We start from the raw sequence: 27,288 nt of genomic DNA on the forward strand, positions 1-27,288 counted from the left end.
TCACTACAACTCCTATTTACTATGAGCTTGACATATGTACAAATCTCTTCTAGGCCTTGTCCTAATTGTTTGAACATGTTCGCTCTAACTTTTCTATGCTAGGGGTTGATGGTATTTTATACCATCTCCCTTAGTGGCCTAATACATCCCGATATGCTCAAAGTGATATGATGTAGAGAACCCCCAAACTCCTGTTTGTGTGGAGTGACGCCTGGGGTCCCGTACTGATAATCAATTGCATATAGAGGTGTATTGGAATCTTGATCTTTAAAGTATATTATATAATTTTAAACGCTAAGCTCTGGTCGCATGTTGTAATGCGTCCATCCTTAGTAGCTCAACGCCTTTCTTTATGTGACAGAGTGATGATGTAGAGATCCCCCAAACTCCTGTTTGTGAGGAGTGATGCCTGGGGCCCAATACCGAGTTGTCACATAAAGAAGCGCATTGAAATCCTTGCTAACCACAGTTGTGGTTCACTCCGTTCACCAGTGCTGTTACATAAATTAAATAAGGGAATGAAGGGTCAGAGATCCTCAGAAAATGCCCAGCGCAAGATGAGCGCTAGAGCAGTGTTTCTCAACTCCAGTCCTCAAGGCGCCCTAACAGGTCATGTTTTCAGGATTTCGCTCAGATGAAATGGCTGTGGTAATTACTAAGGCGCTGAAAACTGATCAAATCACCTGTGCAAAATAATGGAAAGCTTGAAAACATGACCTGTTGGGGCGCCTTGAGGACTGGAGTTGAGAAACACTGTGCTAGAGAATATATGAACAGATAGTATGGTTCTGCCTATACCGAGTCCCTAGATAAATGGGTAGAAGGGACATTTTAAACACCGTAATTACGTCCTGTGAATCTGTTCCTGAAATTGCAGTATTAACTTTTGTTTTTAGAGTCACAATCAGAAATGTTCCCATAACAGTTTTACAAAACTTGCTGCATCCAGTACATGCTGCATTATCATGTGTCCCCCGGCATTGTTCCAGCACTGCAAGTCACACATATAAAAAAATACAGCAAAATGTGTTACAGCAACATGTATTGCTTTGTCCAAGAGGATAAATGGACCATTAGAAGGTTTCAGCATCACTGTGATTCCGTATTGGACATGCATGGTGCTGTCACTATGTGTCTGTGCACATAGCAGGACAACAGTCATGACAAGTTCAATCAATCTGCCTGGATGGATTGTAAACAACAATGGAACAACTCAAGTGATATGACTCTTCAGCAGGGCTCGGGTGATAATTTTTAATATCCCAAAGCTGCTGAATAAGTTCTGTAAATAGATGAGCACAACTGGAGTATGTGAGCAGCCTAGAGAGAGGTGACAGGTCACACTTCAGCAAATAGTCTTTGCCCTAAATGGGGCAATTTGTGAAATACTCCCAATCTCCGATAAGCCGTTCTGACCCTAACAAAACATAGAATGGTAGCATTTCTCAGCATTCCATAAAAGCAAGTCTTGGAGGTTTATGTAAAAAAAAAAAAAAATTGAATTGAAATAATAATAAGAGAAAGAAGAAGAATGATAACAATCAATCTTTCATAGATGAACTGAATAGCTGAAATAAAAAAAAAACTTAGATTTCATTCCTGACAGTTTTCAAACACTGCATTAATTTAGACGTCAGACGGCATAATGAGCACCATGCCAGCCTTCCTGCTCTAAATATCTTTCAGAGATTTTTAAAGAATGGGAGTGTGGCAACAAGTAACAATAAATTCTTGCTAATAACCTTACAGCATCTGATTAGGCTCCTTGTAGCTCATATTTCCTAAAGTCAATGTACAACCAGGCATTATGTTCACAGCATAGTAAAAACTCTTTCATGGCCTACAAACCTTAATGCCTTAGGAAAAATATACCTTCAAGTTAGTGGAACTGGATGCTTACATTAACAACTACAGGCAGTCCCCGGGTAACGAACAATATAGGGTCTGCAGGTTTGTTCTTAAGTTGAATGTGTATGTAAGTTTGAACAGGTAAATGTTTTAAGTGTAAGGCCTTGCACACACGCAAACCGCAAGAAAACTGATTCTTGCCGAGATTCCCGTTCGTGTGTATGAGGCATTCAGGTTTCTCGTTAGGAAATCTGTCCAGAATCTCGACGAGAAACCTGCTCTCTTTTTTCTCGTTGAGATTCTTGTCTGCCTGTTTCCTCGACGAGAAACCCGAGCGTATGTATACTTACCTGTCGCCGTGGTGCTCGAAATGACTTTGACGCATGCGCGGAAGCTTCCATGGCATAGGTAGGGTGAAGCAAGATGGCTGCGACGGCATCGAATGTGAAAAACCACGGTTCTTTTGAAAGGACAGTCAGTACACTCCGGCGGCAAGAGTTTCTTGCCAAGAATCTCGTCAGGGAAAACTACGGGTTTTTCCTGACGAGATTCTCAGACGTGTGTACAAGGCCTAAAGCTGGTTGGCTTAGGAAGTGCCTATCAGAGCCAGCCCACACACAATCATTTTAAATTACGTTTTTAAAAACGTCATTTTTTTTCATGCTGAAAAACGATCGCGTGTACGCGGCATTAGGCTTCATGTACACTGCTGCTGGTAAACGGACGCTTAGGAGCAGTTGGGCATTTTTGTCAACTGCTTCTGAACTCTCCTCTATGTTATCTTATTCCAGTTATTTCTAAGCAGTTGAGTTTAGAGGCTTTTTTTTTTGGAACACAAAAAAATGGGTACAGAGGCTGAGTTTAGAGGCATTTCAAGTGGCAAACGCTTCTAAACGCGGCTAAACGCGGTAACTCACATTTAGCCGCATTTCGTTTACAGGCTTTTTAAATTTTTCCTATATTAGAAAAAAATGCTTCTAAACGCAAACACGGCTAAACGCGGCATTTAAATGTGGCAAAACTGACGTTTTAAGCGTGGGTTGCTATCTGTCAGGAGAGGTTGTAAAAACATCCCATGTACATGAAGCCTAAGGGAATATAGTGCAGAAAAAAGTATGATACTGGAAATCTCTGTATTAACCACTTGCCGACCATCGCCAGTACATATAGGTCATCAGAATGGCACGGCTGCGCAAAGCAATGTACAGGTACGTTGCTTTGAATTTTCCGCCGTGCGGGTGCACACCCGCTGTGTAAAAAAGGCATTTCCCTGTTCCTGTCATCGGGAGCAGTGATCAGTGTCGTGTCACTGGTAGCTCAGCCTCCACACAGTTAGAATCACTCTCTAGGACACACTTAACCCCTTCCTCGCCCCCTAGTGGTTAACCCCTTCCCTGCCAGTGGCATTTACACAATAATCAGTGCATTTTTATAGCACTGATCGCTGTATAAATGACAATGGTCCCAAAATAGCGTCAAAAGTGTCCTGTGTGTCCACCATAATGTCGTAGTCACGATATAAATCGCAGATCGCCGCCATTACTAATAAAAAAAAAAAAAAAATGCCACAAAACGACCCCCTATTTTGTAGACGTTATAACTCTTGCCCAAACCAATTAATATACGCTTATTGCAATTTTTTACCAAAAATATGTAGAATACGTATTGGCCTAAACTGAGAAAAAAAATGTTATATCTTTTTTGGGGATATTTATTATAGCAAAAAGTAAAAAATATATTTTTTTTTTTAAATTGACGCTCTGTTTTTGGTTATAGCGCAAAAAAATCTAAAAAAGCAGAGGTGATCAAATACCATCAAAAGAAAGCTCTATTTGTGGGGGAAAAAGGAAGTAAATTTTGTATGGAAGTCATGTGGCACGACGTGCAATTGTCAGTTAAAACGACGCAGTGCTGAATCGCAAAAAAATGGCCCGGTCATTGGGCAGCCAAATCCTCCAGGGCTGAAGTGGTTAAAGGTGAATATTGCAGCAATGACTGGTTTTGTTATTTTATCTTTCTAGATCTGCTAATTTTTATCTTGTTATTTTTGGCTGAAGTTCTAATGTTCAGCTCCATTCAGACCACATTGTATACTGACATCATCCATGGTGCCTACTGAACAGCTAATTGGTAGACCTGCCAATATAACAAGTATAAGACAATGAGAAGATAATATGTATGGGTGCTTTAACAGTTGTGAGCACCTAATATAAGTTCTAAACCAAAGTAATAACAGTGTAACAGCAACAGCAACAGCCTAGAGCTATGCAGTTTGATATGGATGTAACAGTCACGTTCTGGCTCTATAAACTGGCACTGCAGTGGCATTGCTGGCCTCATCTGACAATGGGCTTTGGCTATGAAAGCAGAAACACATTTCCCCAGTAGGACCAGAAGTCCAACACAAAGCCAGTTAAATATTAATACAGCATGAGACTGCAATAAAACAATAAAGAAGTGAGGCCAGGACAAAGAGGAGCCATGTTGACGGATTTTACTACTTGTATGCCATTTTGTGTGCCATATACTATTAACATTAACAGTATGAAGCTCATTCTAATCACAATCAAAATTGTTATTGTAGGGCAATATCCAATAGCTGAGCCTTTCAGAATATATATGGGGATATTTTTACGTGAGCCAGAATGACTTGCATAGCTGATGGGATGATTCATGAAACTGGTCCAAGAAAAATTGGAATTCCTGTTCATGAAAACTAGGCAGGTCCCTGGTTTCATTTATACAATGAGGCTTGAAATAAAACAACTGGACAGGTTGTCACAGGCAACCATCCTATTTTACACCTGCTCCATCTTTCAGAAAATAAGACCCAACAGATCTCGTTATTTGAGAATATTTTTTTTTTTCTATGCGCTAAACCTTTCCTATGCAAGATTAACTATATTCTGCCATTTCCTACATTCAAGGCCTAACTACACTGCCTTAAAGTCTGATAATTATTTCTGCTGTGAAGGAAATGGATTGCACTGTCCAAAGCTTTCCATTGTTTGCAGAAATCTATGATCTTGCAAAACTTCATTTATCCTAGGGAAATAGGCCTATCACCTAGCAACAGCGCCCATAGCATCCCCTGACTCCTAATTGGTACTGTAACTTGGCAGTTGCCTACTTGTGTCTGATTGAGGCTGTTAATAATGTATCTATTTGATTCTTCACTCCACAGGCTTCAGCCAAACAGCTGTGACTGTGACTAAGGAGAATGTCAAGTAAATGAAGTTTCTGACCTTCCTCTAGACACAGTGAACTCATTTGCCTGTGGTCGTCTTGTAGGCACAGGGAAAAAAAAGGGCAATTTTCTAATAAAAAACAATTCAATTTGGAGGAGAGATATATGAAAGGTACTGCTGCTATCATCAAAAATAGAAGACATATTTATACTTTGCTGTTCTGCTAATGAGATTTGCACCAACTTTCATGAGCAACAGAAATACCCTGTATTAAATACAGTTTTTCTTTTCTTCCTGTTCCTATTTAGCCATAAACTTGTTCTTGAAGAACATTTGTCAGTTAATGAAATGTATAAAACTGGTAAACATAACAGATCTTAAATAAAGGACCTCGCAAATTCTACTCTTTAAGTCAGCCATAGGTGGTTCGAATCTTGGCAAGTATAGCAGGGATTGGCTGGGATTCTAACCATCTATGGAAAGGCTGATTGTACCTAAGTCGATTTATTGATTGACTTGAAAAGAATTAGCATGTCAGATTTCTAAATGCGATTATTGCCAGCGGCTATACTCGTTTGCAATAATCACTGTGTTTTCCCGGCAGCAATGGCTCCCCCCTTGGAGAAAACAATAGCTCCACAGTAGGGGTTTCCCCATCAAAACTGTGTCAATGAGGGAATTGAGACATTTTCTTCATCATCATCTATGGCTTGCCTTAGGCCTCGTACACATGGGCAAGAATCTTGTCAGGAAAAAAACATAGTTTTTCCCGACGAGATTCTTGGCAAGAATCTCTTGCCGCCCGAGTGTACACACAGACCTTTCAAAAGAACCGCGGTTCTCTTAAAGAGCAAGAACACGGTGACGTCATCGCGTACGACGAGCGTGCGCTCGTCACATTCGATGCTGTCGCTGCCATCTTGCTTCACCCTACCTATGCCGTAGAAGCTACCGCACATACATCGAAGTCATTTTGAGCATGCGCGTGTTTCCACGGCTACAGGTAAGTATACACACTCTCTGGTTTCTCGTCGGGAAACAGGCCGACAAAAATCTCGACGAGAAAATAGAGAGCAGGTTCTCTATTTTTCTCATCGAGATTCTGGCCAGATTTCCAGATGAGAAACCTGAAAGCCTCATACACATGCTCGGTTTACTCGGCAAGAAAGCTCTGCCAGCAGTTTTCTTGCCGTTTGTTTCCGAGAAAACCTAGCGTGTGAACGAGGCTTAAGTCTTGGATGCAATATTAATGATACGACCATATATAAGGACTTTATAGCCTGCTTAGGGCCCAGACTGGGCAAAAAAATAGGCCCAGGTATTTTAGACTGAGCAGCCAACTTTTTCAGGGACCGGGGTTGTTGGTAGACATTTGCGGGGGTGGCTGGTGTCAGTCCTCCACACTGTGATATAAAGGGAACTGCACTGTAAAGGGGCACTGCAATGATTACAGTGCAGTGCCCTTTATATTACAGTGTCCCAGTTCTTTCCGGCGCCGAGGATGCCCTGGAGGAAGTGGGAGCTGTATGCCTCTAAAAAGAGAGGTTCTTCCCCCCCCCCCAAAAAAAATGACATGCCAAATGTTATAAACTGTTTATACTCACCCCATTGGCCAAGTGCAGCTTCAAAACCACTGGGTGTATAGCCGTATAGTATAGGAGCATTTATTCTATTACAGATTTATTTAGACCAAAAATTTCCAACTTGATGAAATTTTATTTTCTTCACATTTTGTGAGATTTGTTTGGCTTTTATTTGTTATCACCATACATGCATTACAATATTGTATTATTAAGGCATCTCATTGTATTACATCTCTAAAAATACATCCACCTTTAGTTCTAATAAAAAATTGAATTCAATTATTTTTTTATGCCATTTCCATACCTTTTGGTCCAGCTGACATCATTTTCTTACTTAAATAGTCACAGATCACACCAGCATCTTCACTATGGCGACAATTGTGCTTTCCGATATCTTGTTTAATGCAGTCTGCCAATGATCTCTCCACCCCTGTACATTTAACATTATCCACATGAATAGGACCTTTTCCTTCTCCAAAATACGCCATTGTTCTGGCCTTTGCTGGACCCCTAGAATGATTGTTTAAGTCACAGTTATAGTTAAAGCCAACACCAAGAGGAAGATGTATAATACAATCAATAAAGAGAGGATCAGACCAATTTCCTAAAGGATTAGAAAATATTCACTTTCAAAGCTGATTGCTCACTTATAAATGTTCACTAAGCTTAGTATATAAGGTGAAGCTAAGTGGACAGCCTTTACTCCTTTTGTAAATCACCCTCATTATATGTACATCTATTTACTGTAAAGATTCTGAACACTCTAGAGCCGGTCATAAAGGGATCAAAATTTGACTGGTTCAGCAGTAACCGGACAAATTGTGATCTATGTATGGGCTTCCTGGGTGTACAAGTCAACCAGCTAGTTGGGTTCTTCCCCATCGATCAGTGCCAAAGGCACTAAAGGCTCCACACCATCAGAATAAAATAGCATATAAATGTGTGGATGGGGGAATCATATTTTTTTTCTTTCGATCAACTCATTGGTTGAACGAAAAAAAAAAAATTATGAATGTATAACCTGCCTAAGACTCCAAGGCCCAATACAAACCCAACTCAAGCCAAAACCTTTTTTTAGTTTTAAATAGTGGGGAAGTTAATGATATCCTATAAGGTTCTTATTGTAGTCTGAATTGCCATTTGATAAGATTTCCCTTTAATTTATAATCTTAAAATACAAAGGAGATCTCTCTAAAGCAAGGGAAATCCTCTACTAGTCTGTTGTCACTAAAACACCCACATTGGAAGACTTTACCTCTATTGTAATTCCAAATTTAGTAGGGGATTTATTAAAACTAGTGCACTAGAGAATCTGGTGTAGCTGTGCATGGTAGCCAATCAGCTTCTAACTTCTAACTTCAGCTTGTTCAATTGGGCTTTGACAATACAACCTGGAAGTTGATTGGTTTCTACTCAGAGCAGCACCAGATGTTGCACTCTGCAGTTTTAGTAAATAACCACCAGTATTTTGGATTTCAATTCCCAGGAAGACACAGACAGCAATTAAAAAAAAGTCCAACCTTCCCCTACTTTATAAATAACAAAAAAAATGGGCCTTAGATACACTTTTAATTACTTTGAAAGGGTTGTCTATACATTTTTCTAGTGAATACTGTATTTATTGGCTTATAACACTCACTTTTTTACCGTGAAAATAGAGGGTAAACTGTGCCTGCGTGTGAGGCCGTTTTCCTCGACAGAATTCATCAAGAAACTTGGTGGCAGAGCTTTTTTGCCGAGGAAAACGGTCGTGTGTATGTTTTTCGTCGAGAAAACTGTCGTGGAACTCGACGAGAAAAAAAGAAAAAAATTCTCTTTTTCCTCATCGGGAGTCTCAATTTCCTCCTTGTGTTTCTCGTCGGGCTGGTTTACAACGAGAAACACGTTCGTGTGTATGCTTAGAAACCTGTGCATGCTCACAATAAAGTATGAGACGGGAGCGCACCTTCGGTAAAAGTAGCGCTCGTAATGGAGATAGCACATTCGTCACGCTGTAACAGACGAAAAAGCTTGAATGGTCTCATACCAAACTTTTACGCAGTAACATGAGATTAGCAAAAGCAGCCCCAAGGGTTGTGCCAGTGGAATCAAACTTCCCCTTTATAGTGGCCTCGTGCGTGTTGAACGTCACTGCGTTTGAGAACGACGAGATTTTATCTTGACGGTGTGTACGCAAAGAAAGCTTGTCAAGATTCTCGACAAGCCTAACAAGGAACTCGTTGAGGAAAACGATGTTTCATTTATGACGAGTTCCTCGGTCGTGTGTACGAGACCTTATACTCAGGGGGCTGTGGAAAGTTTTCTCCTGAAACTTCCCTCTTAAAGTTAGGGTGCGTGTTATACTCCGATAAATATGGTGGTTATGTTATACCAGTCAGGCGCCACACATGGATGGAAATTCAACCAGTTCAGCAGGGCTTGGCCAATTTCAATCCATGTTTGGGCAAGGAGGTTCTACCAATCAACTACTGTACAACCATCCTGTCAGATTTTCAGGTTATAGCCTGCAGAACTGATCAGTGTATTCTTATGTCAGACAGACAATAGCTCAGTGAGAGGGATTCCACCATCCACCTCAAATGTATGGATGGGGGAATCAGGTCACTTTTTTCCATTGAACCTGCTGGTTGAACGAAAGAAATTGGCCTATTTATGGACTGTCTTAACCAAAACAGGAATTTGTAATTTATTAGAAACAAAAAGAAGTACATTTCATAAGCAGCTGACATGTTTAAGAGCTGTTATCAAATAACTAAGAAAGTGATTGTGCTATGTTGCTGCGCCTTACAAGTTAATGTCTTAATACCATAAATTAAATCACAGCAAATAAAATATTGAATGCAGAGCACACACCTCTCTGCTTCATTTTTATTCCCTTTGAAGTATTTATATATTCAAAAAGTTTCTCCTGGAAGAAACCCAAATTCTTTCCTCTAACAGTAATCTTCTGCAAGACAAGAAGTGTTCAAATGAAGATAGCTGCATTCATGGGAAGCAAAATGCAATTAATTATAGCACTTTCCAGATAATTACCTTCACCAAAACCATTGGCAGAAAAGTACTAAACTCATCATGTTGTGTTTAATAGCACACTGGAGTATTGTCCAAGAACAGTGTTGTAGTTTATTTGCTCCATTATGCCAAGGCAGAACCTGGTAAATGAACTGTACCTGGCTTAAAGCGGAATTCCAGGACAATGTGAAAGACATAAATTAATGCAGTTAATTGTGCACAATTTATTATTAAATGTATTTTTTATGCAAGCAATGCAGGTACCTGCTTTTCAATAGGAATCAACCTTTGCAATCCCCTATACAGCAGAGTTCAAACTGGTAGATGAAAAAGCAACAAAGGGAGCTAATGTGCTTCAGTGTTCAAGTGCTTGCTAATGAAATGTTGATAGGAATAAAGGGCTGGATGAGGGACAAGAGCTTCAATTGTCGGCAAAATTAAACCAGGAAAAATCAGGTCTCCTGCCCTGCAATGCGTGGATGTGATGAGTGGTAGAGCAGTGAAGATCCCAGGACTGGGTTAACTGAAGTACAAATCTTTTCGATGGTTGACCAGTTCCTGTATATGTATTTTATCTGTGTGTTTATCTGTTTGGCTGGAGTTCAGCTTTAAACCTCTTTTATACTGATGACTGCATTATATACATAAAAAGCCAAGTAGCAAATGGTCATTGTGATATAGGTCTCCTTTGCCAAGGCACTTCTACCCAATGTGTATGATACAAATAAACAGAAACAGAACAAGCATGTATCACACTTTGTAATCCAGATGACAGACATCAGGAGGAAAAGTATAGTTGTAGTACTCACACTGCAAACCGCTAAAGCGATAGTAAACCGCACTCTTTTTTTATTTTTCAAAACCCTGCAGGACAATGGCATAATGTGCTGCTATGTGTCGCTTATTAGCACATTATGAAATACTTACCTTAGAATGAAGACCTCTAGCGGTGTGCTGTCACCCTTGACAGGGCTTCCATCTTTACCCAGTACTTCTTCCAGGTTTGAGTGCTCCCGTCGTCTGATTGGCCGAGCCACAATGATGTTGCTCCCACGAATGCGCACGGGAGTCGCGGCTGTGGCAGAGCTCTGAAGGGATGGTATGCCGTCCCTTCAGAGCGCATGTGCTAGTGATGTCACCAGCTGCATTCAGTGTAAATAATCCTAAACAGTGCAAGTTTAGGAGATATTCACTATATCTACAGGTAAGCCTTAATATAGACTTACCTGTATATACAAATCAAAAAGAAGGCTTTGTTACCACTTTAAGAAAAAAAACTGTGAAAGAAAAATTAGCATTGGACCCTCAGGAGTCATATGAGGTGCAACTACTTAAACTTTTGCTCATGGTCATTGTTAGTTCAGCAGGTGGTCAGTAAAGTATACAGACTACATTATATACCTTTATAAGCATTAAGGCAAGAAAGTAATACAATGATCTCGGGGGTCTCGCGGTCAGTCATCCAGCATTTACCCGTCTATGTTCGGGGTGGGCAGCGCTCCTACGGGCAATGGGTGGTAGACGTCCCCTTCTCCTCTGAATCACGGCGGCTTCCGCCATGCACCTCCTGTCTCTTGTCTCCTCCCTCCTCCTCCTAGGCAACCAATAGGATTGTTTGTCCTTTTAGCCAATCGGGTGACAGGTCGCATGACCCACTTCCTGATTGGCCAGGAGGAGGATCAGTGTGAGAAAAGCTGTAGTTGTGGCAGTAAAGGTGTATTAGTCCATATCCAGTATAGTATCCATCCCTTAAAGGAATTGAGGAGTTAGGAGAGGAGGTGTCCCAAAGACTGGCTGCATGGGACCAAGCTGGGAGCCTGACCAGTTTCGCCACACATGCCGGCTGCTTCAGAGGCAAATGTCACCTTTCCATGTGGGGGAGAATATATGAGGAGACTAAGGGAGGGGGCTGAGAAGTTTTAACCAAACTGAGCTGGCCCTTTAAAGAAAACCTGTACTGAGGAAAAATTAGGTCATTGCTTACCTTTCCTTTTGAAATGTTAATTTCCTGGCTTTCATGCTGAATTAATATTTCTAGTACACACTAAGTAAAAAGTATGCTGACTATGAGCCCTGATTTCATTTTCCTTTCCTGATCAGCATGCATGTTTTGGCTCATTGGCTCAACGTATCTAAATCACTGATTTATAGGCAACTAGCATTTTAGGAGTAGATTAAAAGCATTCTCCTTTTTCCTCTTCAGAATCCCTTATAAAACAAACCATTCCTAAAGTTATACTTTAGATTTATGAATATTCTGATATCTTAAATCACATACTGGCTTTTTTCAAAGATATTTCTCACCAGCTGCTATGGTACCATGGCAATTAAAAAGTTAAATGCTGGAGTTACATTTCCAATAAGTTTTTTTTAATACAGAATAAATAAATGGGGGGTAAGCCACAAGAGAGTAAAGGTCCATTCACACCTATGCCATTGCCCTGCAATGTCGATGCATGTTGCAGGACCTGTGTCCATTATTTCCTATTTAACTTGTGTTCATGTACCAAAAAAAACGCACTTTGCTTTCTAACACAGCATATGTGCTTGTTGGCGTATGCATTGTTGTGAAGGTCAGATGTATTGTTCAGCATATTTGAGGGCCATTAGGCACATAAATGCACATGGTAACACATGCTTATACAGTAGGTGTGAACTCCCCGATAACAGCAAGAAATATGATCACTGTTGCATGTTGCTGATCGAAGTAGATCAAATCTACTCTGACCTGATTCTGTCCGCCTGCACTGTATTAGAAACTGTACAACGGCTGCACTGTATTGTATACTGTGTACACCACCAGAAGTGTATTAGAAACTGTACACACTGTATTAGATACTGTGTACACTGCCTGCACTGTATTAGAAACTGTACAACGACTGCCCTGTATTGTATACTATGTACACCACCAGAAGTGTAGTAGAAACTGTACACACAGTATTAGATAATATGTACACTGCCTGAAGTATATTAGAAACTGTACACACTGTATTAGATACTGTGTACACCACCTGCACTGTATTAGAAACTGCACAACGGCTGCACTGTATTGTATAATGTGTACACCACCAGAAGTGTAGTAGAAACTGTACACACTGTATTAGATACTATGTACACTGCCTGAAGTGTATTAGAAACTGTACAGACTGTATTAAATACTGTGTAAACCACCTGCACTGTATTAGCAACTGTACAACGGCTGCACTGTATTATATATTGTGTACACCACCAGAAGTCTATTAGAAGCTGTACACACTGTATTAGGTACTGTGTACACCACCTGAAGTGTATTAGAAAGAATTTTATTGTCAAAGCCTAATTGAACAAATTGAAGTTAAAAGCTGGTTGGCTACCATGCATAACTGCATCAGATTTTGCACACTCCAGTTTTAGTAAATCGACCCCACAGTTTGTTAGGCGAGACTAAAAAAAGTTAATAACATACTCCTAAGAGTTTTAGTAAAAAGTGATTTTTCGGGCCACTGGATATGTCATATTGTATTTTCCAAATGGATCACCACTGTATTAGACTGTAAGCTTCTATGAGAATAAGAGTTAATGTGTGTGGTTCTGTATACTTTGTAAATGAGAAATATTTTGGTGCTATATAACCCCGGAAAATAAATAATAAAGTGATATCACCTCAGTCATATATTAATGACATTTTCCTATATGTGCCTTCAAGACAACAGTAAATTGCCCTCAATATAGTAAAAAAAAATAACACATTTTTTTTCCGGACATGAAACTTGCATCCATTAACGTTAGTGTCACAGATGCCAAACATCTCACCCTAAATTTCACTCCTTTGTTAAATTGGCTGCATGTTGTCAGATGCTGTAGCCAGTCTTCAGACATTATGTAATACAACAGATAATGTGTGTGTGATCTCATGCAATGCTTGACTGCACCGTAATAAGACATTCTGATGTATTTAGGCTCTTAATGGCTCTTTTCTAATTTGGAAGCCAGTCCCTTAATATGATTTAGGCTGTTCGTTTTACTCAGCATCATATAATGGCATTGTTGGCTCACAGGCAATACACTGCAGTACCCAGTAACCCTTACTAGGCCAGATGGATTGGGATAATGTTTTCTTAATACAGTTTCCAACCCTGAAGCATTTTTTTGCAGCTCACACAGCTTCTTTGATACATGCCTCTCTTAACAATATCTATTTGTTGTAACTATCTAGAGTAACCATACTGAAAAAAAAGTGCTGTATTAAAGAGCATGGCTTTGGGGCACAGCTTATTCTCATAAATATAAAACATATACTATAAAAATCCTTGTTGCGTGTGATTTTCATCAGTGGTTCATTCGCACATCATCTTACACGTGTTCTTATGTTTAAGAGAAGATTTAATGAGAATATATCAAATCTTATTAAAGTTGCACCAGTGCTTTGTTAGAAATGTAATATATTGAATTCTATTGCAGGGTGATCATTTCAAGAAGAATTCCACTAAGCACTGTTAAATGGCCACATTATATAAACCTAATACAATTTACACGTGTTTTTGGAGGAAAACATATTCCTATTGAGTTCAGCACCAACCAGAAAGTAATGGGCTTTAGGGAGTAGGAATGGCCTGAGTGTTCAGTCCAAACATTCACTGGTCAGACAAATCCCCAACTTTTAGGATATTCATCCTGAATTGCTCCGCCAAACATCACATAGAGCCAAGCTTTATTTTATTTGGATTTTATTGTTGTTGGAGTCTTTTATTTGCTGATATTTTTATAGAGTGAGCACCAGCAGGGTAAATCTATTGGTGTCACTACAACAATCACCACTTGTTTGCAGTGGGGCACTAGAGGTTGTTGAGATGTTGTTTAGTCCACCAATGCCCACAGTTACAGTGCACCCAAGCACCACAGTTACAGTGCACACAATCTCCACTTTCCCCATACATCTCTTCAATAGCTGCGAATAAAACTAGGGAATAAGTCTCAAATTATTAGCATCCCATGCAGCTATGAAGGGGGTGAGCAGCCTCTGAGTCAACAGGCCAAAACAGTGGGCGTGAACATGGTGCATCAGCTGCAGGCAGGGAACTTTGTTTCGGGTGCTGGACATGCTATACATCATCATCCTCATCCTCCTCTGTCCACCACAGCTGCCAAAACACCCTATTTTGCATCCTCCTCCACAGCTATTCCTGCTGTTGCCCCGCCAACTGTCATAAAGAAATCATCTGAATTAGTTACATACAATGTGAGCCAAACACACATGATTCTCTTTCAGAAGTTTTCAGCAATAATGATAACAGTATATCAAGAAGTGTCTACCCTATGGCTCCTCCAGCAGGGTTTTTGCATGGGACTAAACAAAGTAGGGGAAAAACATAGGTTGCAACCTGATTCTGCCAACCCCACCTCACCAACTGTAGCATTGAGCAGGCAAGCTTTGCTGCCCTAGCTGCTAGAACAAAAATGCACCCCCTAGTCACCTCCATGCCCAATGCCTAAATGTCAGCCTGGCCAAATTGTTGGCCTTACAACTCTTGTCTTCCCAGTAGGTGTATTCTGTCCCCTTTTTGGAAGTTGTGGCAAATGCTGTGGCACAGTGGTAGGTCCCCAGCTGCCATTGTTCCACCTATAAGGCCATCCCAACCCTTCACCATCAAATATATGGCAATGCTTTCACCTTAATGAACAACATGGTTAGCAGCAAGGTTCACATGACCACAGACATCTGGTCCACCAAGTACCGGCACTGGCACTATATATTATTCACGGCCCACTTGGTAACTCTCCTGGCATTAGGGAATATATTAGGACAGGTCATACCAATGAGGCCCCTCCACCTCCTACTCCTCAATCCCCCATCCACTTAGTCATCCTCTAATCCACCAGTCTTCCTTAAGCATTCAAGGGGCTACGCAGCGGCTCAGGCAAAAAGATGCCATACAGTGCTGCAGCTGATACACCTAGGAGACAGGAACCACAATGGGGTAGATATTCTTTCAGCTTTGCAGAGGGGGTCTAGAGGTGCTTAACCCTGCAGCAACGTGTGCCAGAATTAGCAGTGTCTGCCAATAGCATCAAGCAGTTGTCTGTCCTCGGGGCAGTCAGACACTTAAGAATTTCACCCAGCCAAACACTGGCTGGGTAGGACCTATTGAAATGACTATAAACTCTTCCTGCCTCTTTTTAGAAGATCTTGTAATCCAGAGTACCTATCCAGCAAACGCTGCACCACCACATTGTGGACATGTGCCAGGCAAAGCATGTGTGTCAACCTTCTCTGCTGGCAGGGAACGTTTCCAAATAAACGTTTCCAAGTGATGATCCCCAATCATCACTTGGATACTTTTATTTGGATATGTTTACTCACCACTTGGCACAAGATTCAAAATGGACTTGTTCATTTGTTAATTTTTTGATAATTTAAGGTATTCAGCTTACTGAGTACTGCAATTTCTGTCTAAACTATACATTGTATGGCTATAATATCATACTAAGTTGGGAACAGAGAACAAAAAGACAAATGAAAGATGAGAGGTGGGTTGTTCAATGCCAGTGAGTGAAGTGTATCACCCAAGTTAGAAATTCAACCTGCATTAGACAGAAATGTTCTAATATTGGATGATCTGACTCTAATCTGTTAGTGTTCAATCTCCTGACCTTTTCTTTCTTTTTTTAATCATTAGATTAAATACAAAAATGTGCATTTGCAGCCATCCAGGAGACTTCCTTATGCCTATTCCATATGCATATTCCATATGTATTCATGGTGACTGCTGTATGCCTATTCCTTATGCCTAGTATGCCAGGCTTGATTCTTAAGGGATAGGCAACCATCCGCTATTTTTAAGAGAGGAGAGCCACAGTGAGAGTATTTTTTTGTGTACAATAAACCTGTAAAAAAAACGATTTCATAATATCTATATACATATGTGATTATAAATGATTACTGCTTTGGGCTGATTTACTAAAATAATTGTGTGACTATTCACTTCAATCATCTAGTTTTTCTAAGGCAAACTCCTTTTTATATGGAATACCCCTATACACGCAGATGAAATAAATAAAAAGGAATTTGTGTTTCACAAGATTAGATATTTTTATTGAATTTTCGTACAATTTATTGAATACTGTTAAATTCTTTAGTAAATCATCCAAGTATGCATTCTCCTTAACAGACAATCAAATTCTTCCTTTTTACTTCTAAACTTTCACAACTAACATGCTTACGTTATACATATTCTGGGATTATTTAGATGTAGTCAAGGCTTTACTAGCCGTTAATAGTCCATTTAACCCATGTAATGCATATCTGTCAATAATTAAAGTGTTGATTTGGCATAGCAAACTGGCATTTAATTCCCATTACACTGGTTTAAATTAGAAACGAAAAAAATGCCAGAGGAGGTGAAATAAATCTACCTGATGACAAGCAAGCAAATGGTCAATAGAGGTAAACCACGTAGCAGTGTCTTACATTCTGAAGCATTCAGGTGGCAACACTTCCGCACTCAATTCCCCAGGTTTGTGCATTTGCAAGGCCCATCACAAGGGGCTTTGCTTTACTGGTTGCATTTAAATGACACACTAAGCATAATGCACGTAATCCATGGGAACAGTCAAAGATAGGCAGAATTGCTCCACATTTGAGTTGGGAAATACGGCAGTGATATTTTATAATTGGAGTCCCCAAGAGATGATTCATCCCACCAGATCAACATATAACCAAAATATCACTTTGGTGGACTGACCCTTTAAGTTTGAGAAGCCCAATTGAACTTTCAGCTTCAATTTGCTAAATGCATTCTAGGTGTGTCAAAACAGAAGTTGTGCAAAGTATTACAACGTGTTTTGTCTGCCACAGCCTGAGTGGAAGATCCTGTGTCCTGCCAGCATGTTGCAAAGTGGAACCCTTGGTCCTTGTTGGGAAGCAGTGGTCTGACATATCTCCTGCTATGTCAGAGCCAGAACTCTCCAATCACTTGGGAGCATGAGTTTTGCCATTTGTAGAGCTATATGTCTATCTCAGTAGGGGGTGTGTTGGAGTTCTCCAGAGAGAACAATTCTCCCACGTATAGAGCGATGCTCCCTGTCTGGAGCTGATGGCAGGGGTCATACTTTCCTACTCAGGCTATTCTTTAGAAGGAGAACAAACTATAAGGACAATAAACATCATTTTGACTTGATGCACTTGGAATGTTCAACTGGGCTTTAATTATTTCATGTTTATAAAGTCAGTATTTTGTAATTACATTTTGACCATGCATGTATTTTTCAGTAAAGAAGGTCATATGTACATATACAAGGACTGTTATGTAAGTATAGCAATATGTGATTTACTACTGCTGTATAATGAATTTTCACATGCATTACAAATTCATATTTATTAATGTCTCTTTTCTAAAGAACTGAAAGCCCTCCAGCAGTGCCCTGGAAATATATTGCTTGTCAAGGAAGTACTGTACACTAATAGCATCAGACTTACTTGTAGCCAAGCTGCCGACACACAACAGACGCATCTTTATCGGTCCATCCATCATCACAGATTGTCCCCCACTGGCCATTGAGATAAATCTCCACACGCCCCTCTTTCTTTGTTTCACCATCCATCAACCTCAGAGGAGGACCTGGAACAACGGCAGCAGTGAGATAAAGACAAAGGGACACAGAGCACAGACCTCATTTACAGAGGACAAATGTGTGAGGTCATATCAAAATTACACAGCTCTCTAAAGATGCTTTAAGCTGAATAACATATTGTAATTAAAAATATTATTTTAATATGATACATGTAGTTCTAGATACTTGGCTGATATTTTCACAGGTATTTCTCATCTCTTCATGCTGTACAACTACTGTGTGTATATATATATATATATATATATATATATATATATATATATATATATATATATATATATATATATATATATATATATATATTACAAATGTTGAGGGTGGAGTTCACACGTTCCAACGTAGCAGTGCTAATCAATCAGGCCATATATATAGTAAAACGTATGCCTCATACACACGACCGGTTTTCCTGCCGGGAAAACTGCCATGAGAGCTTTTGGCTGGGAATCCCGACCGTGTGTATGCTCCATCGCAGTTTTCCCGACAGGAAAACTGCTGGGAAAAAAAAAGGGAACCAGCTTTCTTTTTTCCCCCAGGGATTGCTGGTGGTTTTTAAGCCGGCAGTTTTCCTATGGGAAAAAAATGTGGTGGAGCATACACACGTCCGGGTTTCCCAAACAAAGCTCTCATGGTAGTTTTCCTGTTGGGAAACCCGGTCGTGTGTAGAGGGAAAAGGTTACTGAGCAGGTTCTCGGTTTTCCTGGCGGACTTTTTACCGCCGGGAAAACCGATAGTGTGTACTAGGCATTACAAAAGGGATTGCTGCACTTAAAAGTGTATTTGAAAAAGACATAAATTCAGTGTCAAAAGAATGACGGTTTAGGGTTGTAGGGTTTCAGAACAAGACACATAAAACAATGGTGGTCTTTACAAGCATCTATATACACATTTCTTTCATATGGTATCAATGTAGCACTATAATTAATCATTCAATGCCAATGAGGCTAATTAATAAATGGAAAAATCCATGTAGACATATGTGGGATCATGGGTCATCAGGTGCTACCGCTTTTCTCATTACATTCAATATGCACTAAAGAAAAACAAACACATATCAAGAATGTATGTATATAACCAACTGTTTTCAAAATAATGATATTTGTATCATTATTTTTACAAGCCTAAACCAGAAAAAAGGGGGAAAAAAAGTTTTACCTTTTTTCCACAAAAATTTAAATTTTGCCATTGTCTGCCTATCGTAAAAAGATTTTTATTTTACAGTTATGTCCCATATGGGGCAAAGTACATGTGGTACTTTGTCCCATCATTCGAAGTGTTTTCTAACCCGAGTTATGAGTACCAACTTGCCCCCTCCCTACAACAGCCTGAAGGCGTTTGTTGATTCATATCAGCAGCTTTTCTCAGCTGTGAACACATTCTCTAGGCAAGTAGTGGCAAGAGGAATGCAGAGATTAAGAGGTCTCCCCTCCCCCTACTTTCCTCTTGCCACTTAGAAACACGGGACAAATTACTACATGTACTTTGTCCCATAGGGGGCAGAACTGTAACATAAAAATTCTAATGCCAGATCTTCTTTAACTAACATCAACCAAAATAAAGGCCGCTTACATCACCAATCCATATTACAATAAGACATTTTAAAGCCAAGGTTCCATTGTCATTTAATGATTTATTGTGTAAAGCTTTGTATCCAGGATAAAAAGTGATGGCAAATCCAACATTTTATGGCTGTCACAAGAATAGGAAAAGTATTGATTTTTTTCTAAAGAGGTTACCTGCTTCAAGAATATGAGTTTACTTTACTTCCTGTTGTGTTTCTGGGACTGGAAATGAGAAAAATCTCCCAAATGCCAAAAACAGACAGTAAAAAAATTGAAATATGATTTAATCTTCCCCTCTCTATCTAGGGCTAAGCATGATCTAAACATGATATTTCATTTATGAGTGGACAATAATGGGATAAACGCCTTACTGATATCTTATATATTTTAAGGTTTCCAAAAGCAAAACTCCCTTCACAAAGAATAACATTTATTCCGCTGAGGTAGTGAAAGATACAGTAGTTAAAAATTCACAGTAACTAAAAATAAATAAGAAATATCTAACTGAGGTAGTACATCTTTCTTATAATGGCTCCAAGAGGTGTAAACCTAAGTTTAAAGATCTTTCACTTGAATGCCAAAGAATATAAAGATCGTATCAGGGGAGTCAATTAGCCAGCATTTTACATCTGAAGTCATTTATTAATTACTAGGCCATTAATTACTAAATGGTATAGTAAGTAAAATGCTCAATTACTTGAAATTACTTGGTTATTTTGGAAAATGTGTTTCGACATACGTTATGAAAAATGTTATGGAACTAATTTTACACAGATTACTAATTCTGCATAAGCAACATATGTCTATCAAAAACTGTTAATCAACATATGCCTATCATTCTCCCTGTTTTCAATGTATTTATTGCTTTCTAAAATGAACAAGAATGTAAATATTTACATGTACACAATGATATACAGTATAGACTATATAGCTAAGTGTTTGTGAACACATGGCCATCACACCTTTATTACATGGGCAAAAGTATGTAAACACTCCTCCAAATGATTATGTTCATGTGTTTTAAGTGAAGGGTAATGTTAACCGCTTGTCGCCCGCCCGCTGTCGTTTGACGGCAGCAGAATAGCTCCCTTGCGCAAATTGCAGTAGCTGTACGTCGGGTTCTTTAAGGGCTATAGGGGGCGCGCGGCGTCCCTCATGAGACAATGCATGTGCCCAGGGCTGGACTGGGACAAAAATTTGGCCCTGGACTTCATACAGACTGGCCCACTTTGACAGGTCTCTCTCATAGTGGCCGGACAACTCCCGCACCCCCCCGGCCACCCAAGCCCCCTCTCCCCCTTCACTAGCCACTAGCTAGAGTAGAACAGCTGGTATTCTTATAGGCAGTACCAGTGGGGAAGCTAGACATTATTTCACCCGGGGCAAAGAATCAGTTTGGTGCCCTCCCTTTATGGGACAAGATTAGGCAGAAGTGAGAAACTCCCAGGCCATAGCTGTTGAGTCAGCTGTCTGTCCCCTCCCTCATGCCCCTCTGCCGTCCCCCCTGCTCCTCTGGTCCTCCCTCTGCTTCTTTGTTCCCCCCAGGTGAGCGCTGCAGGAAGGGAGAGACAGAGGAGCGGAGGGGGGGCGGCGGTCCGCTGTCACTGAAGCTGGCCCACTGAGCCATCGGCCCACCGGGAAACTCCCTGTAGTCCCAATGGCCAGTCCATCCCTGCATGTGCCCAGTGGGCGCGATGTCCGACAGGCACCCGCAATCGCTCCTAACAGAGCCAGAAAGGGGATTTGTGTGTGTAAATACACAAACTCCCATTCTGTCAGGGGTGAGGAGACAGATCTGGTGTTCTAAATGCTTAGGAATAACAATCGGTCCCCTCCCTCAGTCAGTCCCATCTTCCCACAGTTAGAACACACACTGAGTGTGCAAACCCATCGTTTTCCCTGACGAGATTCTTGGCAAGAAACTCTTACCGCCGGAGTGTACTGACTGTCATTTCAAAAGAACCGCGGTTCTCTTGAAAGGAAATAACGTGGTGACGTCATTGTGTATGACAAGCATGCGCTCATCACATTCGATGCCGTCGCCGCCATCTTGCTTCACCCTACCTATGCCGTGGAAGCTTCCGCGCATGCGTCAAAGTCATTTTGAGCATGCGCGGGTTTCCACGGCGACAGGTAAGTATAAACACGCTCGGGTTTCTCGTCGGGAAACAGGCCGACAAGAATCTCGACGAGAAAAAAGAGAGCAGGTTCTCTTTTTTCTCGTCGAGATTCTGGCCAGATTTCCTGACGAGAAAGCTGAATGCCTCATACACACGAACAGGAATCTCGGCAAGAATCAGTTTTCTTTCTGGTTTTTGCCGAGAAACCTGGTCGTGTCACAGATCAATGTACTTAGAGTATCATATTCTGGGGAGTATAAAAAAAAAACAAAGAACACACGTACTGTTTACTAGCAAAACTGTATTAGGTAGATTCAGTAAGAGTTAGGCCGGCTTATCAGTAGATAAGCCGACCTAACTCAGAATCTATGCCGACTTATGTTTAAGCGTATGCTCAAACAGAGATACGCTTAAACATATGTAAGATACGACGGCTTGCGCCGTCCTATCTTAGATTGCAATATTTTGGATGGCCGCTAGGTGGCGCTTCCATTGCGGCGTAGAATATGTAAATGAGTAGATACGCCGATTCGCAAACGTAAGCCCGGCCGACGCAGTACTTTTACGCCGTTTACGTAAGAGATAGGCCACGTAAAGTTAGAGCTAGGCCCTATTATAATAGTAATGTCAAGTATGGCCGCCGTTCCCACGTCGATATTTGATTTTTTTTACGTCGTTTGCGTAAGTCGTCCGTGAATCGGGATCTACGTCGTTTACGTCCACGTTAAAATCAATAGGCCCGTGCGGCGTACTTAGCCGCAATGCACACTGGGAAGTGTAGGCGCCCGGCGCATGCGCAGTTCGCAAAACACGTAAACAACGTAAGGTCAAGCCCCATTAACATACAACACGCCCCCCTCAAACACATTTGAATTAGGCGCCCTTACGCCCGCCGATTTAGGCTACGCCGCCGTAACTTAGCAGGTAAGTACATTGTGAATCATGTACTTGCCTAGCTAACTTACGGCGGCGTAGCTTAAATGCCTTAAGCTACGCCGCCGCAAAGTTAGGCATAGGTACCTGAATTTACCTATTTGTGTGGCTCAACATTTAAAGTTAAATGTTAATACATTTTGCTTTGCATGCAAAAGAAGCACTAAGAAGTCTACAAAATGAACAAAACCAAGATACAAATACAATTATTTTTTGCGAAATTCACTCTAACAGTAAGAATGGTGGGAAGAACTAAAACAAGAGACATTCCTGCTTTTGTATGACCTGGCATGATCCAACTTCAATTACAATTAACGGTTAAGTCAGCACAGATGGTTCATGTCTTTACAGACAGTTTGCATATTCTATTCTTAAGAATATTTCAGGTTACATAGACATTAGCCAGCTTTATTTATCAAAGTCACACTTAATTATTGCCCTTGTTACTCCCCTGGAAAGGGAAATCATTCATAGTATAGCCAGACCAGTGGTAATCTACAATTGAAGCAACAAGAACATCTGCAATTGCTATCTGCCTATGGGATAAACTGGAATAGTATTTCATTTTAGGAAACCAGCTGCAAGGTTCTGCATGATATGAGTCCACATGAGGCCATCAAATCATCAGCAGCTGCTCTTGAAAGGGATCACACCTATTTTGTTATATTAGAATTTGCTAAATAATTCCAGGAAGGTAAAGAACACTTCTAATTCGAAAGATCAGCAATTTAAAACCAATAAGTGTGAAGCCAAGGTGCACTTATCTTTACTGTATGATAACATACATGCTGAGTTCATTGAATTCTAAAACAATATTTATGGAGCTATGTCTATCATTACGATATAGCTAAGGTCCCATTTGGTGGCAGCTTGGGAGCTTTTTCTACATGACGTAATTGGAGGATACTATTAATCGTCAGTCAGGCAGAAAATTGGCAGTCAGCAACACTCTTGGGTCTACTGCCTCAGTGTCAATCATTTCTAGACCAGCTGTAGTATTACCCTATGTTTCATTAATGGAACATCTTTTTGCTGAGCCACTTATGGATTTGGGATTCTGTGTTTTACTGGTAAGCTCATGACCTGTTCAACAAATATTAGCATATATGGGATTTCTATAACTTTTTTAACATTTCATGAATGAGCTTTCAAACAAAAATTGGATTTTAAACATATACTGTACAGAATATTTTAACACAAGTATATGAACATTGCATTTCAAGCAAATTGCGTTATGCATAAATTACTGTATACTTGTAACAAGTATGTAATTGTGACCTAAAGAGTAAAGTTTCATACACACGGTCGGACTTCAAACAAATGTTTCCGTGGATTTTTGTTTGAAGGGTGTTGGCCGTGAACTTAGTATGCATATACACCGCAGGACTTTTTCAACAAACTTTCCCAAAATCACGTGGTTTTTCAGCTCATTTTTTCTATTTAACACCACCCTTTGGTCAACTTCTGCTATTGTTGGTTGATTTTAACATTGGTTCTGAGCATGCGTGCTTGTACTTTGAACTAAAGTCAGATGGACTTCTGTACACACGATAGGAGTTTGCACCGTAGGACTTTTGTTGCCAGAAGTTTGTCCGTTTGCAAAGCAAACTTTTGTCCGATGAAAAACGAAAAAGTTTGTCCGATGGAGCGTACACGCTGTTGGATTTTTTTGAAAACTTGCTCATTTTGAAGTTTGTTGTCAAAAAGTCTGACCGTGTGTATTAGATACTTGCCTGCAGGACAGCAAATCAATAATTACTGAAACTGAAGGATCCTTAAAGAGGAGTGCTGTAAGCATAGTTAGTGTAGGGACCAGTAATGTAGAATTTATCAGGAAAAAGGAGAGCAGAGGTGCCAGGAGTAAACCTTTAACCTTATTTTCCACCTATCCACTCTGTTACCAGTAGCTTACCAGTCCCTTTCAGCCTCAACAGATTTTTTTAGGTGTATCTAAAGCCCCATACACACGGTAGGACTTTTTAAAAACAAACTTCGAAATGAGCAAGTTTTCAAAAAAATCCTACCATGTGTATGCGCCATCGGACACATTTTTTCAGTTTTCATCGGACAAAAGTTCGCTCTGCAAACGGACAAACTTTTCAGGAACAAAAGTCCTATTGTGTGTAAAGAAATCTATCAGACTTTTGTCTGAAATACAAATACGCATGACCAGAACCAATGTTAAAATCAACCAACAATAGCAGAAGTTGACCAAAGGGTGACAGTAAAGTGCAGAAAAGAGCAGAAAAACCACCTGATGTTGGGAAAGTTTTGGGAAAGTTTGCAGAAAAGTCCTGCCGTGTGTATGCTATGGGTGTGCCCGGCCAACTCCCTTCGGACAAAAATCCACGGAAAAGTTTGTTTGAAGTCCGACCGTGTGTATGAGGCTTTAGATACAGGATTGCCAGACTGCAGCAAAAGTTCAGGGGTCACTACATCTACTCTTAAGGCCCGTACACACGAACTGATTTTCCGACGGGAATTGTGAGATGGCAGGCTGTTGTCGGAAAAAATCTGACCATTTGTACGCTCCATCTGACAATTGTTGTCAGATTTTCCTCCAACAAATGTTGGATAGCATGCTTTTTTTCTGACAACAAATGTGTGCTGTTGGATTATCCGATCGTGTGTACGCAAGTCCTTCGGACAAAACTCCAAAGTACAAACACGCATACTCAGAAGCAATGCTAACCATAACACAACATTAGCAGAAGTTGCCCGAAGGGTGGCGCTAAAGAGCTGAAAAAACACGTAGATTTGTGTTTGTTGGCTGACAATTCTTTGCCGTTTGTATGCAAGACAAGTTCACGGCCAACGCCATTCGGACAAAAGTCCTACGCTTTGTCCGATGAAAATACGATCATGTGTATGAGGCTTTAGATTGATAGGAGTGCCAGACCATATGGGGTGGGTTTACTAAAACGGGTGCACACAGAATTGGGGCCAGCTGTGCATAGAAATCAATCAGCTGCTAGGTTTTAGGCCTCATGCGCACTGGACGCTTTTACAGCTGCTGTTTTTGGCTTTGGACATTTTTTTCTGCAGTCAATAAACTCCCCAGCATGTTATCTTATGTGTCCATGCACACATAGGCTGTTATTAGCCCTTTTTGGCAGGGGCATTTTTTAGCTGGAAAAAAAAGCCAGAACTAGTGGGTTTTGAGAAGAGTTTTTCAGCTGGAAAAATGCTCTGAAAAAAGCAGGAAACAGTTTAAAAACGCCAAAAACGCTGAAAACTGCGTTTTCTGAGCCATAAGCTCTTATGGGAGCATAGTTTTGCTTAAAAAAGCTAAAAAAAAGGCAATCGATAAAAAACGCAAATAAAATGCTGAAAAACGCTACTACAAAAACGCTGAAAGACCCACTCTACAGCTACAACTTTCTACAGCTAAAATTACTGGCTATTTTATAATGTTGTAAAGGTAAAACAAAATCCCTAAATAGCTTCCTTTACCTTAGTGCAGTCCTCCTTCACTTACCTCACTTACAGTAATGCAAGGCTTTCTCTTGGTGTGGAGAAAGCCTCTTGAGGGGGCGAGCAGGCAAGTCAGGACACTCTCTACTTTGCAGATAGAGAAAGGAGCTGTGTGTTAGTGGGCGTCCTCACACTCCTGCTCGCCCCCTCCCCCTCAAGAGGCTTTCTCCACACCAGGGAGAAAGCCTTGCATTACTGTGTGGAGTTACAGACAGAAGAACAGGAAGTGAGGATTTCTCAGAAGAAATAGGGACATTTAAAAGCAAAATCGAAGGATGAGGTAGGTGAAGGAGGACTGCACTGAGGTAAAGGAAGCTATTTAGGAAAACATTTTTTTTACCTTTACAACCCCTTTAATTGAACAAGCTGAAGTTAGAAGCTGATTGGTTACTATACACAGCTATACCTGATTCTGTGTGCTCCAGCTTGAGGCCCGGTTCACACTGGTACAAAAAACGCTCCGACATTGGGAGCTCATGTCGCATGACGTGTGAAAATCAATGTTTCCCTATGAGAGCCGTCTTAACTGGTCCGACACAAGTCGGTCCGACTTTGAAAATGCTCCCTGTACTACTTTGGTCCAACTTTGGTCCTACTTCAGCCCATTGAATATCATTGAAGTCGGATCAAAGTAGGATCCTTGTCCTAACCATCCGATTTTTTACATCCGACATTGTGATTACAGCAGCAGTAAAATTAATTTATCTCACTCTGGGATTGTTTTGATTGGTCAAAGAACAAGTCAGACTATCACAAAGTTGGATCAAAGTAGTATCCTGTTCATGAAAGTCGGATGGATGTCGGACCAATGTAGGACCAATGTAGGACTGATGTCGCAGAGCAAAGTAGGATGAAAGTTGTATGACTGTCGTGTCATACCAGTGTGAACCCAGCCTTAGTGAATACCCCCCTATGGCTGTTTGCTACACAAAGAAAGCAATTGTGGCTAGATAAACCAGCA

The 27,288-nt window shown here is 40.5% G+C and overlaps 1 protein-coding gene across 1 annotated transcript in view; it reads right to left on the reverse strand.

Moving 5' to 3' along the window:
• The window catches only part of PRSS12 (serine protease 12), a 227,433-nt gene that overhangs the window by 58,925 nt on the left and 141,220 nt on the right, over window positions 1-27,288 (reverse strand). Inside the window, exons 8-9 of the mRNA XM_040330091.1 lie at window positions 18,087-18,228; window positions 6,924-7,129 (exon numbers count right to left, since the gene is read on the reverse strand). Of these exons, the coding sequence (XP_040186025.1) occupies window positions 6,924-7,129; window positions 18,087-18,228 (348 nt within the window). The remainder of the gene's footprint in view (window positions 1-6,923; window positions 7,130-18,086; window positions 18,229-27,288) is intronic.

This window comes from Rana temporaria, chromosome 1 (genome assembly GCF_905171775.1).
Source record: "Rana temporaria chromosome 1, aRanTem1.1, whole genome shotgun sequence".
NCBI classification, from domain to species: domain Eukaryota; kingdom Metazoa; phylum Chordata; class Amphibia; order Anura; family Ranidae; genus Rana; species Rana temporaria.